This window comes from Ornithodoros turicata, chromosome 2 (genome assembly GCF_037126465.1).
Source record: "Ornithodoros turicata isolate Travis chromosome 2, ASM3712646v1, whole genome shotgun sequence".
Taxonomy (NCBI): domain Eukaryota; kingdom Metazoa; phylum Arthropoda; class Arachnida; order Ixodida; family Argasidae; genus Ornithodoros; species Ornithodoros turicata.
In genome coordinates, this window is record NC_088202.1 from 8236182 (window position 1) to 8250225 (window position 14044).

The 14044-nt window shown below is 47.2% G+C and overlaps 1 protein-coding gene across 1 annotated transcript; it reads left to right on the plus strand.

Annotated features, from left to right (window-relative positions):
- The first annotated feature begins 326 nt into the window (after positions 1-326).
- LOC135383065 (uncharacterized) lies at positions 327-7704 on the plus strand. The gene is made up of 8 exons (XM_064612692.1): positions 327-419; positions 690-800; positions 876-961; positions 1122-1463; positions 1621-1782; positions 1908-2106; positions 2504-2639; positions 7383-7704. The coding sequence occupies exons 4-7, from the start codon at positions 1245-1247 to the stop codon at positions 2608-2610; spliced, it is 687 nt and encodes a 228-aa protein (XP_064468762.1). The 5' UTR covers positions 327-419; positions 690-800; positions 876-961; positions 1122-1244; the 3' UTR covers positions 2611-2639; positions 7383-7704.
- Positions 7705-14044: the final 6340 nt, after the last annotated feature.

Sequence of the window (14044 nt, forward strand, 5' to 3'; positions counted from 1 at the left end):
TCACGTCCATCTTTACAATTGTTTCGGGTTCTGAGCATCAAAGGGATCGAGATTACGGGACATTCGGCTCCATGCCTCTGAGAATTGTCAGCGATGACGATGGTCTTCGCGGACCACTATTTAATTTAATTCAATCAAAGTATGTTTGCTTTTCAGCGCATTCCGTTTCTCTGTCCGTCTGTTTCGCTTTCTGTTTTTCTGTTCCTTTGCATGCGATTTAACCAACTGTTCCACTTATTCCTGTTTACATACGCGTCTTCTTTCATAACCAATACTTTGGAGCTGGCAACATGTTGTCGATACCCCCTCGCCCGTGTCTCGCGTGCGCCGCTCGTTCTCATTCCTTTGTTCACGGATTACAGGATTGGCACAGTTACCGTGGCTGCTTCTTTCAGCTTCGAAATAACGGCTTGCCTGCGGTGAGTTGCTTTATGACTTTATGACCATTATTCTGTTTCTGTTCTGTCGGAAGGCAATGGGCGACCGCTTCTGTTTGCTTATATTCGAGAGTGGCGAGAAAAAAAAAGTGCGTCTCAAGGAAGGTAGATACGATGAGCTTATGGGAGCCATTAACGTCGCAACAGGGATACCTCCCGCCGAACGCCTAGCTGCGTAGCTGCGTAGCTGTCTTCTGTTTCTTTTACATGGGTTCTCGTGCGTGAATAAAACGTAGCTTTGCATTTATCCAGATTCAGGTTTATAACCCCGACGTCGACGACTTCACGGACATCGAAAAGGGTGACGAAATAAGCAACAAATCGAAGATAAAGGTGGGACGCAGGCTTCTCGCTCACACCAGTGTAAGCTATATTGCACCAGTCCGGCTGCCAGGGTTTTTGTAGACATTTTATTTGAGTTGTGACGTATATTAACAGGTGCTGAAGGACGTGACCAATATTACTGTCCCAATGGGCCGTTGCTCTCCGCTTGCATGCCATGTGGCGTCGGATGATGACGAAACGTATGTAACATTTCCGAGTTACCAATGCGGGTCTCATTTGAGGTGTCGCATTCGAAGTGCTCTTGAGCGCATTTAGCTTACTACGCCATGCTGGATTTTACAAAACATAAGGGCGATTCGGAACGGTAGACTGGACGCCATTGCTTTTTATTCTATATAGGAACGCTTTACCAGAACCGTCGATTTCGAAAGAGGATGTACCTGTTGTGACAAGTGTGACCACTTGAAGTTTAAACTCCCGACCTTTGGCCCTTGGGAAGCAGTGCTCAATCGGAAGGCACCAATGGGCGGCGACGTTCGTCGTGCCATCGTGGATATCCTCTTTCAAGAATGCATGACATTGGCGTTGGGGGGGAAACTTTCGTTTCATTTTGTTGGTCACTGTTGCTGTTGCTGTTTCAGGTACCCTTCACACCGTCTGTATCGGCGTTCTGCAGAGCTGCTTGCAGAGTTTCCGCACCTGAGAGATAACTTCAGCGTGAATGGGAAGATGGGCGGACATGTGAGGAAATCTGTTCTTGAATATATTAAGGGCAGGGCACTTTTTCCCTTCGTGTCTTTCCCATGCAGCCATCTTTTCCGAAGTGATCAAGTTCAAGAGCTTCGTGAATTAGATTTATAGTTTATGGTCAACATGGATAACCTCTTCACATTTACAGTACTCTTGGGTGGAGGCACTGAAGTGCAAATTTAAAAACATGAGGAAGAAATTGGATGACAACCCTGCAGTGCTGGCGATGCGTGACAAACATGCCAAAAAGCGAGTGAAACCACCCGAGGAAGCATGCCCCAATGCAACGAAACGGGTCTCCCGTCTTCATGTGAGTCATACTCTTTGCATTGATGAGTACGTCAAGAATCACATTCTTTGGGACAGTTTTTTCGTGCATGCAAGGAAGCATTGATCGACAGTTTCTGAATAGTTTCGTCATTTTGTTACGTGTAGGGTCATGAGCATTTGATCGTCCTTGGAGAAACAGAGCAGTCATTGGAGAACCATAGGCAGGGGCTCATTTGCCATTCAGAGGAAGAGGAAAGCCAAGTCACAAAGGAGAGGTTTCTTCTTACAGCAAAGGAGCGGCATGAAAAAATGATGACTGTGACCCTGGCAGCTGACCATGTGTGTCAGTGCTCATTTGCTATAGGTTAGATGCGTGTTCCGAAACCATTGGGATCTATGGCAGAGTCTTAACAGATTGGGGGGGGGGGGCAGTGGAGATAAGTGAAAATTGCTTAGTCTAGATGCCCAGTTGGATGCTATGTTATACCCGTGAAATGGAGACTGCGGGGGTCAGTACACCTGGAGCCCTGCTACTAGAGCACACTTATCTGATTTGGATGAGCTGTGTCTTGGGTTGCTTTCAGTCAGGCAGATGATCTGTAGTGGCCGTGGTTCACATTTTCTAATAGGGTATTGACCTTTGCTGCTGCAATTACACCAATTTCAAACTGTGGCTGCACTTTTGGTTATATAAGGGCTTCATTGTTGCTCTCTTGTCTCCAGGGCTGACATACTTTGTTAATACTTGCATTTGTTCGCAGCTGCTTCTGGAATTCAGCCTTCTGTGGAAGGTGGACCTTGCAACAGCATTCGAGAACGGGTTCCTGAGCCTGACAAACATAATCTTGCAGCATGGAGAGGCAAGTGAGGTCGTTACACTGTCTGCAAGCTCTACTGGTATGCAGTTACGTAGTCTTAATCTCGCTATTACATTGAACGAAATAACATGCACAACTTTTTCCTCATGTTTCCTATTTTTTTTTTACAAATGAGATGTGTGTTCTTTAATTTGCAACTACTTGATTTTTAAATCTACCATGCCTGCTTGTGGTTGATAGCACAGGAACTAATAAACAAACCTTGCATGAAGGTAGGAAGGGAGTTGCCTGAGGACAGAAGCCGCCGATATTTCGAACAGAGACTGTTCTTCTTCTGGGCACCGTCCTCATCATTGGCATGGTATTTAAAGGGTTGGGTGTGACGTCTTTGTTAGAGTGTGGAGGGGATTATGTGAACGTAGTGATCTAGGCTACAGACCGGTTACAGAAAAATGGAAGGTTCACGAACACGTGGACGAAACGGGACAACAAGCAAGAATTGGCAAGCATAGGAAAGATAAGGAGGTTAGTGGTTACGTGGGGAAAATTCAAAAACGAGCAAAGTTTTTTTTTGTTTTTGTAAGTGTTTCTAGGGTGCCTTGTGATTTGTTGATACCGGACGGGTGAAGAGCGTTGAACTTGTATATGAGATAAGACTCCCTATCACGTCTGTCACGTGTGGATCTAAACCCGGTTTCTAGAATATATAGTTTAACGGAACGTTAAAGTGTTCGGCGACTGCTTTGGGGAGTTTGTTGGACGTGTCGGTTCTGTGTCCGGTAAGGCGGTTGTTCATTTGTTGGCCGGTTTCACCTATGTATTGCATAGAGCAGTCGCCGCATTTAATGCAGTATATGACATTGGAGCTTGTGCATGTGAATGCGTGGTTAACGGGGTGGGTGTAATTGCTCGCAGTGCTTTTGATGGAGTTAGCGTGTTGAACGTGCTTGCATGTTTTGCAACCTTACAGTGACGCGGGTGGTGACTCTTGAAGTGAAGGTATTGTTGTTTGTCAGTTGGCTTTTTGTACAGGGTTGTGATGAGGTTGCCGTTGTCTAGTGATATCCAGTGATGGCCAGTAGTTAACTACATGTAGTTGAACTACTAGTTAAACTACCTGATTGTAGTTAAAAAGTAGTTATCAACTACTTGCAGAAATGTAGTGTGCAACTACTAGTTAAAATACTATTTCGAGTAGTTAGCTACGGTAGTTAGGTTACTGCAGGCACCAACTACTTCCGATTTTGCCGCAAGCTTTACGGCACGATTGTGCTTCCAACTTGCAGAGCAATTGTGCCGTGAATGTGCGCTAAATCTTCACTTTTACCATTGCTTGTGATTCATATTTAGGTGTCCAAGAACACTATAGAATCGGATTGGTGTTGATGGACAACGTTAAGTAGTTAGAGATGATGTTAAAATACATTGCAGTAGTTAAAGAAGTAGTTTTAACTACCTCCCCTCAAAAGTAGTTGAACTACTAGTTAAACTACTCCATCGCGAAGTAGTTAGTAGTTATAGTTAAACTACTGTAGAAGTAGTTAGTGGCCATCGCTGGTGATATCGTGGTGTCGAGGAACTTTATGTTGCTATGCGCGGTGTTCAGTAGATCTACGAACTTTTGAAATTCATGTTCCCCGTGTTCCCATATTATCAGTATATCATCGATGTATCGAAGGTACACCGTGGGTTTTAATGAGAGGGCGCTGAGAACTTTCTAAGAACCCCATGAAGATATTTGCGTATGTGGGTGCAACAGGTGTGCCCATACTTGTACCGTGTACCTGTAGGTAGTATTCGCCATTGAACTCGAAGTAGTTCAGTTTAAGGACCAAGTCCATTAGAGCGAGTATGGTTTCCGTGTCTTTTCTGGTGTTTGTTGTAGAAAGGGTATTGCAGAGGGCTGTGATTCCGTCGTTGTGTGGGATGTTAGTATACAGTGATGTCACATCCAGCGTGGCTAGTATTGTGTCCCTACCAAATGTACGAGTGTTGTTTATATCTCTGATTATTCTGAGGAGGTGGGGTGTGTCTTGTACATGCGATGGCAGTGTTGTCGGAATATGGTTTAAATAGTGGTCCAGGGATTTCGAGAGTCTTTCTGTTGGTGTGTTGTTATTAGATACAATTGGCCTGCCGGGGATATCAGCCGTATAGAGCTCGTTGGCGTGTACCTTGTGGATTTTGGGCAGTAAATAGAAACGACCTGCGCCTGTGTTTGATGGAGTGAGATATCTGAGGTCATCACGTGAGATGAGCTTTCGTTCGTGGAGGTCCTGTATGGTATGGGTTATTAGCGCCGTGTACTCCTTTGTTGGGTCATGGTCCAGTTTGAGGTAGTGTTGCGTATTGTTGAGTTGCCTATGAGCTTCAGAAATATATTTATCTGTGGGCCAGATGACGATACTCCCACCCTTATCTGCGGGCTTGATAATGATATCATCTCTGTCAGCTAGCGCTTTGATGATGTCACGCTGTGTTTTAGTGAGGTTGTGACCACGCGAGCTTTGGGAAATACCGCGAAGGATGTCGTTGCTTACTTGTTTAATGTACAGGTCTAATGCGGGTTCTCGGCCGTGATTTGGTGTCCAGGTTGATGGTAGTCGGAGGTCGTTGTTGTTTTCTTGTGTTGTATGAGCGAAGAATTCCCTAAGGCGTAGCCGTCTCGCAAAGTCCGATATGTCTTTGTGGATTTCGTATTCGTTAACAGAATTGAGTATAGGGCAGAATGTTAACCCCCTAGAGAGGACTTGTAGTTCGTCGCTGGTTAGTGAGCGTGATATATCTATTACGGTGCTCGCGTCAGCGTTTTCTCGGGGTGGCTCAGCGATGTTGCGGAGAGTTGTGGTGCTGGAAATGATTTGTTCGGCTGCTGCGTGTGTCGTGTTAGTGGGTCCGGTATCCGTGTCGTTGTTGGGATTAGGTGTTCCGAGTTTTGAGTGTTCCTTGCTAGCTAGCTCGCGGTTGAGTTGTTGAATGTGTAGTTCGAGAGTGTTTGCCTCCGCGTCGGTTAGCCTGACATTGTTCATATGGGCCTGGATCGTAGCGAGTTGCACGTGGCACTGTTTCTTTAATATTTCAAGAAACGTACGGGCTGTGTTGTTAAGGGCTGATGCCCACTCTAGCTCTAGTTCAGGTGTCAGTTTTCCTAATGCAGGAACTGTTTTAGGGGTGAGGCCTTTAGGTACTGTGTTGTGAGCCAGGTGGTGGGCGTAGATCCGTAGATGATGTAGGTATCGGCTACGTTTCTCCATGAGTTTTCGCATTCGTAGAAAGTTCGTTGACTGCATGGTAGGCTGGTGATTAGATAGTCAACGGTGTCTTCTGCGTGATGTGCGTCGTGTCTATGGGGTCGGTGGCTGTGGAGACACGCTGTGTTCCTCGATGTCATCTGTCTGTGTTTGCGTGCTTGTGGTTTTCCGTGTCACAGTTTGCGTGAACTTTGTGTGTGTGCGGGTTGTGTTTGGAGTGTTGTCGTTTGCCGCGTGTGTATGCGTGGGTGTAGTGGTCGTTGTGGTCCCCTTTGATGCAATAGTGTGTTCTGGCGTGTTTGCGGTGCTGGCACTTAAAAGCTGGTTGAGGATGTTGTGTTTGAGCGTTTGTCAGTGCAGTACGGCATCTATGGACCATTAGGTGTTTGATGTTGTGTGCCATAGCTCGTACGCCTGCGTGGTTTGGAATGCAGGAACCTGGCAGACTCCTTGGTCAATACCAAAATCAGCAAAACGAGCACCCCGTACACGAGAACACGACCCTGCAACCTCCCGCGCTGCAAAACTCCATCAAAAGCACTGCGAGCAATTACACCCACCCCGTTAACACATGCACAAGCTCCAATGTCATATACTGCATTGAATGCGGCGACTGCTCTATGCAATACATTGGTGAAACCGGCCAACAAATGAACAACCGCCTTACCGGACACAGAACCGACACGTCCAACAAACTCCCCAAAGCAGTCGCCGAACTTTAACGTTCCTGGTCGCAATTTTGACAACATTAAACTTCTAGAAACCGGGTTTAGATCCACACGTGACAGACGTGATAGCGAGTCTTATCTCATATACAAGTTCAACGCTCTTCACTCGTCCGGTATCAACAAATCACAAGGCACCCTAGAAACACTTCACAAATAAAATATTCTTTTCCCTTCTACCTCTATTATCAGCTGTTATGTTCTGCATGGCCGCTGCTTTCTGCTTTCTTTATTGCATGCCACAACTTTGTATCACAAATATATATATATATATATACATTATACAAAAAACAAACTTTGCTCGTTCTGGAATTTTCCCCACGTAACCACTAACCTCCTTATCTTTCCTATGCTTGCCAATTCTTGCCTGTTGTCCCGTTTCGTCCACGTGTTCGTGAACCTTCCATTTTTCTGTAACCGGTCTGTAGCCTAGTTCACTGCGTTCACATGATCCCCTCCACACTCTAACAAAGCAGCCATTCACTCCGGCCATAGAAACCCGTATGGACCCTTTCTTCCCTCCGGGCTGTTGACCCACAATTCCCATGAACCTTTAAACACGTCACACCCAACCCTTTAAATACCATGCCAATGATGAGGACGGTGCCCAGAAGAAGAACAGCCTCTGTTCGAAATATCGGCGGCTTCTGTCCTGCGGCAACTCCCTTCCTACATCTCTACCGGTTCGCTGAATTTCTACCCATCTACTTGCATGTAGGTGTGCCACTACTTTTCCCCACAAGCTTACTGCTAACACCTTGTGGCAGTGTTTGCTCCGCCTGCCCTCTTGCAATGATAATGATTGAAAACTAATGTCTGTCTATTTGTTCTTTCTGGTTCGTACAGGACGTTCCAACACTGACGCCTTGCGTCGTTATGGAAAACGAGGTGGTGAAGGTCTTCGTGGACAACCAAGAGCTATTTGTAGCGTCCTCACTTCTCAGTGGTGTGTGCTGTCTATTTGCAGCATTTCGGGTGTTCCACATAGAGTACCCATTGGGATCCCACAAGATGCTCACATTTCTCGAGCACGCCTTCGCAGGGCTGAGTGAAACAAAGCCCAGAGTAAAAGCAATGGAGTTCCTGAAATTCTACATCCTGCACGGTGGACGAGACTATCAACCCAACGAGAAATAACTTCAGTTCCTGGCCCTTAGAAATGTTTGCAATAAAATACTGGCTTTTGTACCTTACGCCTCTTTATTTTGTCCCTTTTATGCATGATTCAGGTAAAATGGAGGTATATAAAAAAAGGTGTAAAATAGTGCCACTTGGGGGTACGAAAATTAGTGTATGAGGAATATATATGCACCTTTTTAATGTTCCTTCTAGCCACAGAGTTACAAATTTACTCCATCCCAGGAGTAAAAAATACACCTTCTTGGAGGAGTGAAAAAATTAGAGTAAAAGGAGTGTAGCTGTGGGAAGGCTTCCGCGTAAGCCGGCTTAGGCCGGTCAATAGAAACTTGGTCGTCCTTCCCGTTGATGCGCAGCGTCGAATGTCGTCAGCGGATGCAGGAATGACGCACACCTCAGCGCCAGTGTCCACTAGAAACAGCGTGCCGGACCAGCGGTCGGTGATGAAGAAAAGACGTAGACGACTGGTAACTGCTTCAGTGAGACTGGTCGCCGTCAGTTGCTGACGCTCCCGTTTCCCGAGTGGGAACAAGGAGGTTGACAGTTGCGGGCGTTGTCGCCGAAGTTTTGGTGATACCAACACTCTGTGGAGTCGGTAGACTGCGGGCGCAAGGGGATGCGGCGACGACCGACGCGGCGAGGGCTGCGGGGCCTGGGGCTTCGGGGACGATGGCTAAGCTGAAGCGAGGTGGAGATCATGGTAGTGAGTCGCGCCATCTCATCACGGAGAGCTTGAAAGTCAGCCAAGGTGGGGGTAACGGGGGCACTGGATGAAGAGACTACTGAAATGGCTGGTGGAGTAATAGCCATGATCTTCCGCCATCTCCGCCAAGGCTTCCAGGGACACAGTGGAGGACGTCGTGAGGACCACGCGTACGGTGTTCGGATGTCGCTGTAAGAACAGCTCGCGCAAAATCTATTCGTCCACAGCTGAAGCACGATCGCCCAAAACTTGCTACACGCGACGGAGGAGTTGGGAGGGTCTCCTGTCGCCGAGAACTTCAGCAGTGAGCAGCTGGTGGAGGCGCTCTTGTTCAGAAGCTGTGGTACGACGGGTCAAGGCTGTTTTGAGGGCGACGTATGGGCGCTCCGTCGGGGGAACGGTGATGATGTCCCGCACCTCAGCAGCCTCGTTTCCCCCGAGCGCTCTAACGACGTGATAGAATTTTGTCAACTGGGCAGTAATACCGCGGAGTGCGAACTGTGCCTCAATGTTGCCGAACCAGAGGCCTGGGTCAGCCGGCCAAAACGGGGGGAACTTGACGGTGAGTGCGTGCAGTACAGGTTGATGAGCCCCATCACTGTGTGATGGAAAGTCCTGCCCGGGAGGGATGGTCGAAGGTGTTAGTTGCGATTCCGTCGAGCTAACGTCCGGGTCACCAAATGAAGGAAACAGGCGGGACAACCTTCATGTTGCGTTGCGAGATAACTGCCGTTAACTAGCGCCCTCTATGTCACTTTCACGTCACTTTCGTGTCACATGCTTTTGTATCGCTCTGACGAGCCTGCTTCTTCGATGACGCACGCTGAGCCGACGGGTGTGCATCTCGTGTGTTTGCAGTATGTTACTCAAATAAAGCCGTATTACTAACGTTTCCGACCTCGGCCCGTCCCTAACCCTCTCACAGCGTGATATTCAATAAGTGATTTTATTCCAGCGGAAATCGCGCAGGCAATGGCTTGGCACGAGAGGATAGCGATGGCGCTGTATGGCGATGGCGCTGGAACCGCTACACATTCATCACGTCATCAACTAACGTTTTTAAAAAAATAATTGATGTTAACTTCAAGTTTTAGTAACCCTTGATCTCGGTTCAAAGTTAACCAGCGTTGGTGAAACCGGGCCTTGTCTTCAATGCTATTGCATTGTACAGCTCCCCACAACCTTAACTTGAACGCCGTTTCGCGTGGCGGAGAAGGAGGAGAGACACCCTAGTGGGATTCAGCTGGACTATTGGGAGAGCGCGTTTCGGGCTGTTCCACTCGCGTGTAGGGCTGTTTGGTTTTTGCTCAAACGCCTCGAAGGCAGGCGGGCGTTGGTTTCTGAACACGCCGTTACCGGGATGGCGATTGCTTGTGTGAGATGATATGCTGGATGATATCGGTAATATCGGCGATATTCGAGGACGCGTTAACAGCTAAGGATGAAAGAAGCAAAGATGCTGTATCAACGATGAAAAGGTTAGTCAGCTGTAGGAGTCGAACCCACATCTTCTGGACTGCCGGTCCAGGGCTCTACTAATTGAGCTAAGCTAACACGCCTTCTCTGCGACTTCCAGGGTGCGTCATCTGAAGGGACAAACCAGCCACTCTCTGTCGCTCATCCTCCTTTCACTCTTACATTTTTGCTCACTCATACACACACTCATACGACGGGATCGACGCAAGCGGCAACTGTTGAACATGAGAGAACTGATGTTCTGAGGCTGGAACAACATAGAAGGGACAAACACATACAAAGCCTCAATTTGCCTAAGAATTTAACGATGAAAGATGAAAGTCACTGAAAAGGTTAGCCAGCTGTAGGAGTCGAACCGACATCTTCTGGATTGCCGGTCCAGGGCTCTACCAATTGAGCTAAGCTAACACACCTTCTCTGCGACTTCCAGGGTGCGTCATCTGAAGGGACAAACCAGCCACTCTCTCTCGCTCATCCTCCTTTCACTCTTACATTTTTGCTCACTCATACACACATTCATACGACGGGATCGACGCAAGCGGCAACTGTTGAACATGAGAGAACTGATGTTCTGAGGCTGGAACAACATAGAAGGGACAAACACATACAAAGCCTCAATTTGCCTAAGAAATTAACGATGAAAGATGAAAGTCACTGAAAAGGTTAGCCAGCTGTAGGAGTCGAACCCACATCTTCTGGATTGCCGGTCCAGGGCTCTACCAATTGAGCTAAGCTAACACACCTTCTCTGCGACTTCCAGGGTGCGTCATCTGAAGGGACAAACCAGCCACTCTCTCTCGCTCATCCTCCTTTCACTCTTACATTTTTGCTCACTCATACACACATTCATACGACGGGATCGACGCAAGCTGCAACTGTTGAACATGAGAGAACTGATGTTCTGAGGCTGGAACAACATAGAAGGGACAAACACATACAAAGCCTCAATTTGCCTAAGAAATTAACGATGAAAGATGAAAGTCACTGAAAAGGTTAGCCAGCTGTAGGAGTCGAACCCACATCTTCTGGATTGCCGGTCCAGGGCTCTACCAATTGAGCTAAGCTAACACACCTTCTCTGCGACTTCCAGGGTGCGTCATCTGAAGGGACAAACCAGCCACTCTCTCTTGCTCATCCTCCTTTCACTCTTACATTTTTGCTCACTCATACACACGTTCATACGACGGGATCGACGCAAGCGGCAACTGTTGAACATGAGAGAACTGATGTTCTGAGGCTGGAACAACATAGAAGGGACAAACACATACAAAGCCTCAATTTGCCTAAGAAATTAACGATGAAAGATGAAAGTCACTGAAAAGGTTAGCCAGCTGTAGGAGTCGAACCCACATCTTCTGGATTGCCGGTCCAGGGCTCTACCAATTGAGCTAAGCTAACACACCTTCTCTGCGACTTCCAGGGTGCGTCATCTGAAGGGACAAACCAGCCACTCTCTCTTGCTCATCCTCCTTTCACTCTTACATTTTTGCTCACTCATACACACGTTCATACGACGGGATCGACGCAAGCGGCAACTGTTGAACATGAGAGAACTGATGTTCTGAGGCTGGAACAACATAGAAGGGACAAACACATACAAAGCCTCAATTTGCCTAAGAAATTAACGATGAAAGATGAAAGTCACTGAAAAGGTTAGCCAGCTGTAGGAGTCGAACCCACATCTTCTGGATTGCCGGTCCAGGGCTCTACCAATTGAGCTAAGCTAACACACCTTCTCTGCGACTTCCAGGGTGCGTCATCTGAAGGGACAAACCAGCCACTCTCTCTTGCTCATCCTCCTTTCACTCTTACATTTTTGCTCACTCATACACACGTTCATACGACGGGATAGACGCAAGCGGCAACTGTTGAACATGAGAGAACTGATGTTCTGAGGCTGGAACAACATAGAAGGGACAAACACATACAAAGCCTCAATTTGCCTAAGTAATTAACGATGAAAGATGAAAGTCACTGAAAAGGTTAGCCAGCTGTAGGAGTCGAACCCACATCTTCTGGATTGCCGGTCCAGGGCTCTACCAATTGAGCTAAGCTAACAGACCTTCTCTGCGACTTCCAGGGTGCGTCATCTGAAGGGACAAACCAGCCACTCTCTCTTGCTCATCCTCCTTTCACTCTTACATTTTTGCTCACTCATACACACGTTCATACGACGGGATCGACGCAAGCGGCAACTGTTGAACATGAGAGAACTGATGTTCTGAGGCTGGAACAACATAGAAGGGACAAACACATACAAAGCCTCAATTTGCCTAAGAAATTAACGATGAAAGATGAAAGTCACTGAAAAGGTTAGCCAGCTGTAGGAGTCGAACCCACATCTTCTGGATTGCCGGTCCAGGGCTCTACCAATTGAGCTAAGCTAACACACCTTCTCTGCGACTTCCAGGGTGCGTCATCTGAAGGGACAAACCAGCCACTCTCTCTTGCTCATCCTCCTTTCACTCTTACATTTTTGCTCACTCATACACACGTTCATACGACGGGATCGACGCAAGCGGCAACTGTTGAACATGAGAGAACTGATGTTCTGAGGCTGGAACAACATAGAAGGGACAAACACATACAAAGCCTCAATTTGCCTAAGAAATTAACGATGAAAGATGAAAGTCACTGAAAAGGTTAGCCAGCTGTAGGAGTCGAACCCACATCTTCTGGATTGCCGGTCCAGGGCTCTACCAATTGAGCTAAGCTAACACACCTTCTCTGCGACTTCCAGGGTGCGTCATCTGAAGGGACAAACCAGCCACTCTCTCTTGCTCATCCTCCTTTCACTCTTACATTTTTGCTCACTCATACACACGTTCATACGACGGGATAGACGCAAGCGGCAACTGTTGAACATGAGAGAACTGATGTTCTGAGGCTGGAACAACATAGAAGGGACAAACACATACAAAGCCTCAATTTGCCTAAGTAATTAACGATGAAAGATGAAAGTCACTGAAAAGGTTAGCCAGCTGTAGGAGTCGAACCCACATCTTCTGGATTGCCGGTCCAGGGCTCTACCAATTGAGCTAAGCTAACAGACCTTCTCTGCGACTTCCAGGGTGCGTCATCTGAAGGGACAAACCAGCCACTCTCTCTTGCTCATCCTCCTTTCACTCTTACATTTTTGCTCACTCATACACACGTTCATACGACGGGATCGACGCAAGCGGCAACTGTTGAACATGAGAGAACTGATGTTCTGAGGCTGGAACAACATAGAAGGGACAAACACATACAAAGCCTCAATTTGCCTAAGAAATTAACGATGAAAGATGAAAGTCACTGAAAAGGTTAGCCAGCTGTAGGAGTCGAACCCACATCTTCTGGATTGCCGGTCCAGGGCTCTACCAATTGAGCTAAGCTAACACACCTTCTCTGCGACTTCCAGGGTGCGTCATCTGAAGGGACAAACCAGCCACTCTCTCTTGCTCATCCTCCTTTCACTCTTACATTTTTGCTCACTCATACACACGTTCATACGACGGGATCGACGCAAGCGGCAACTGTTGAACATGAGAGAACTGATGTTCTGAGGCTGGAACAACATAGAAGGGACAAACACATACAAAGCCTCAATTTGCCTAAGAAATTAACGATGAAAGATGAAAGTCACTGAAAAGGTTAGCCAGCTGTAGGAGTCGAACCCACATCTTCTGGATTGCCGGTCCAGGGCTCTACCAATTGAGCTAAGCTAACACACCTTCTCTGCGACTTCCAGGGTGCGTCATCTGAAGGGACAAACCAGCCACTCTCTCTCGCTCGTCCTCCTTTCACTCTTACATTTTTGCTCACTCTGTTATTCTCTCATGCTGTATCAACTCGAGACGAAATAAACGAGGATAAAACAACTTTATTTTGTGATTGTGATTGGAAAGTTTCATCCCCTTGTGTGGCGACCCAAGCAGCACAATGTACTGAAAGTCGAGTGCAATAGGGGTGGACGGGTAGGTAGAAGACCTTGAACAGGCTCGTGACACTAAAGAACATTGATAAGATGCATACCGCCCACCCCTATTGCACTCGACAGTACATTGTGCTGCTTGGGGGTGCTCTACACTATTGCTGATGGTAACATGGTGAAATAAGGATCGTAGTGCATCATACGTTTATTTGACTCAGGAAATAATGAATTTAAGTAAGCCGTAGTAGGTGGCAATTGAAACAGGACAACTTGTGCCTT

Coding starts and splice junctions, on each gene's coding strand:
- LOC135383065 (XM_064612692.1), top strand. CDS start 1,245: ATGGGCGGCGACGTTCGTCGTGCCATCGTGGATATCCTCTTTCAAGAA. Junction 1,464..1,620: donor ATGGGAAGATGGGCGGACAT/GTGAGGAAATCT, acceptor TCACATTTACAG/TACTCTTGGGTGGAGGCACT. Junction 2,107..2,503: donor TCAGTGCTCATTTGCTATAG/GTTAGATGCGTG, acceptor ATTTGTTCGCAG/CTGCTTCTGGAATTCAGCCT.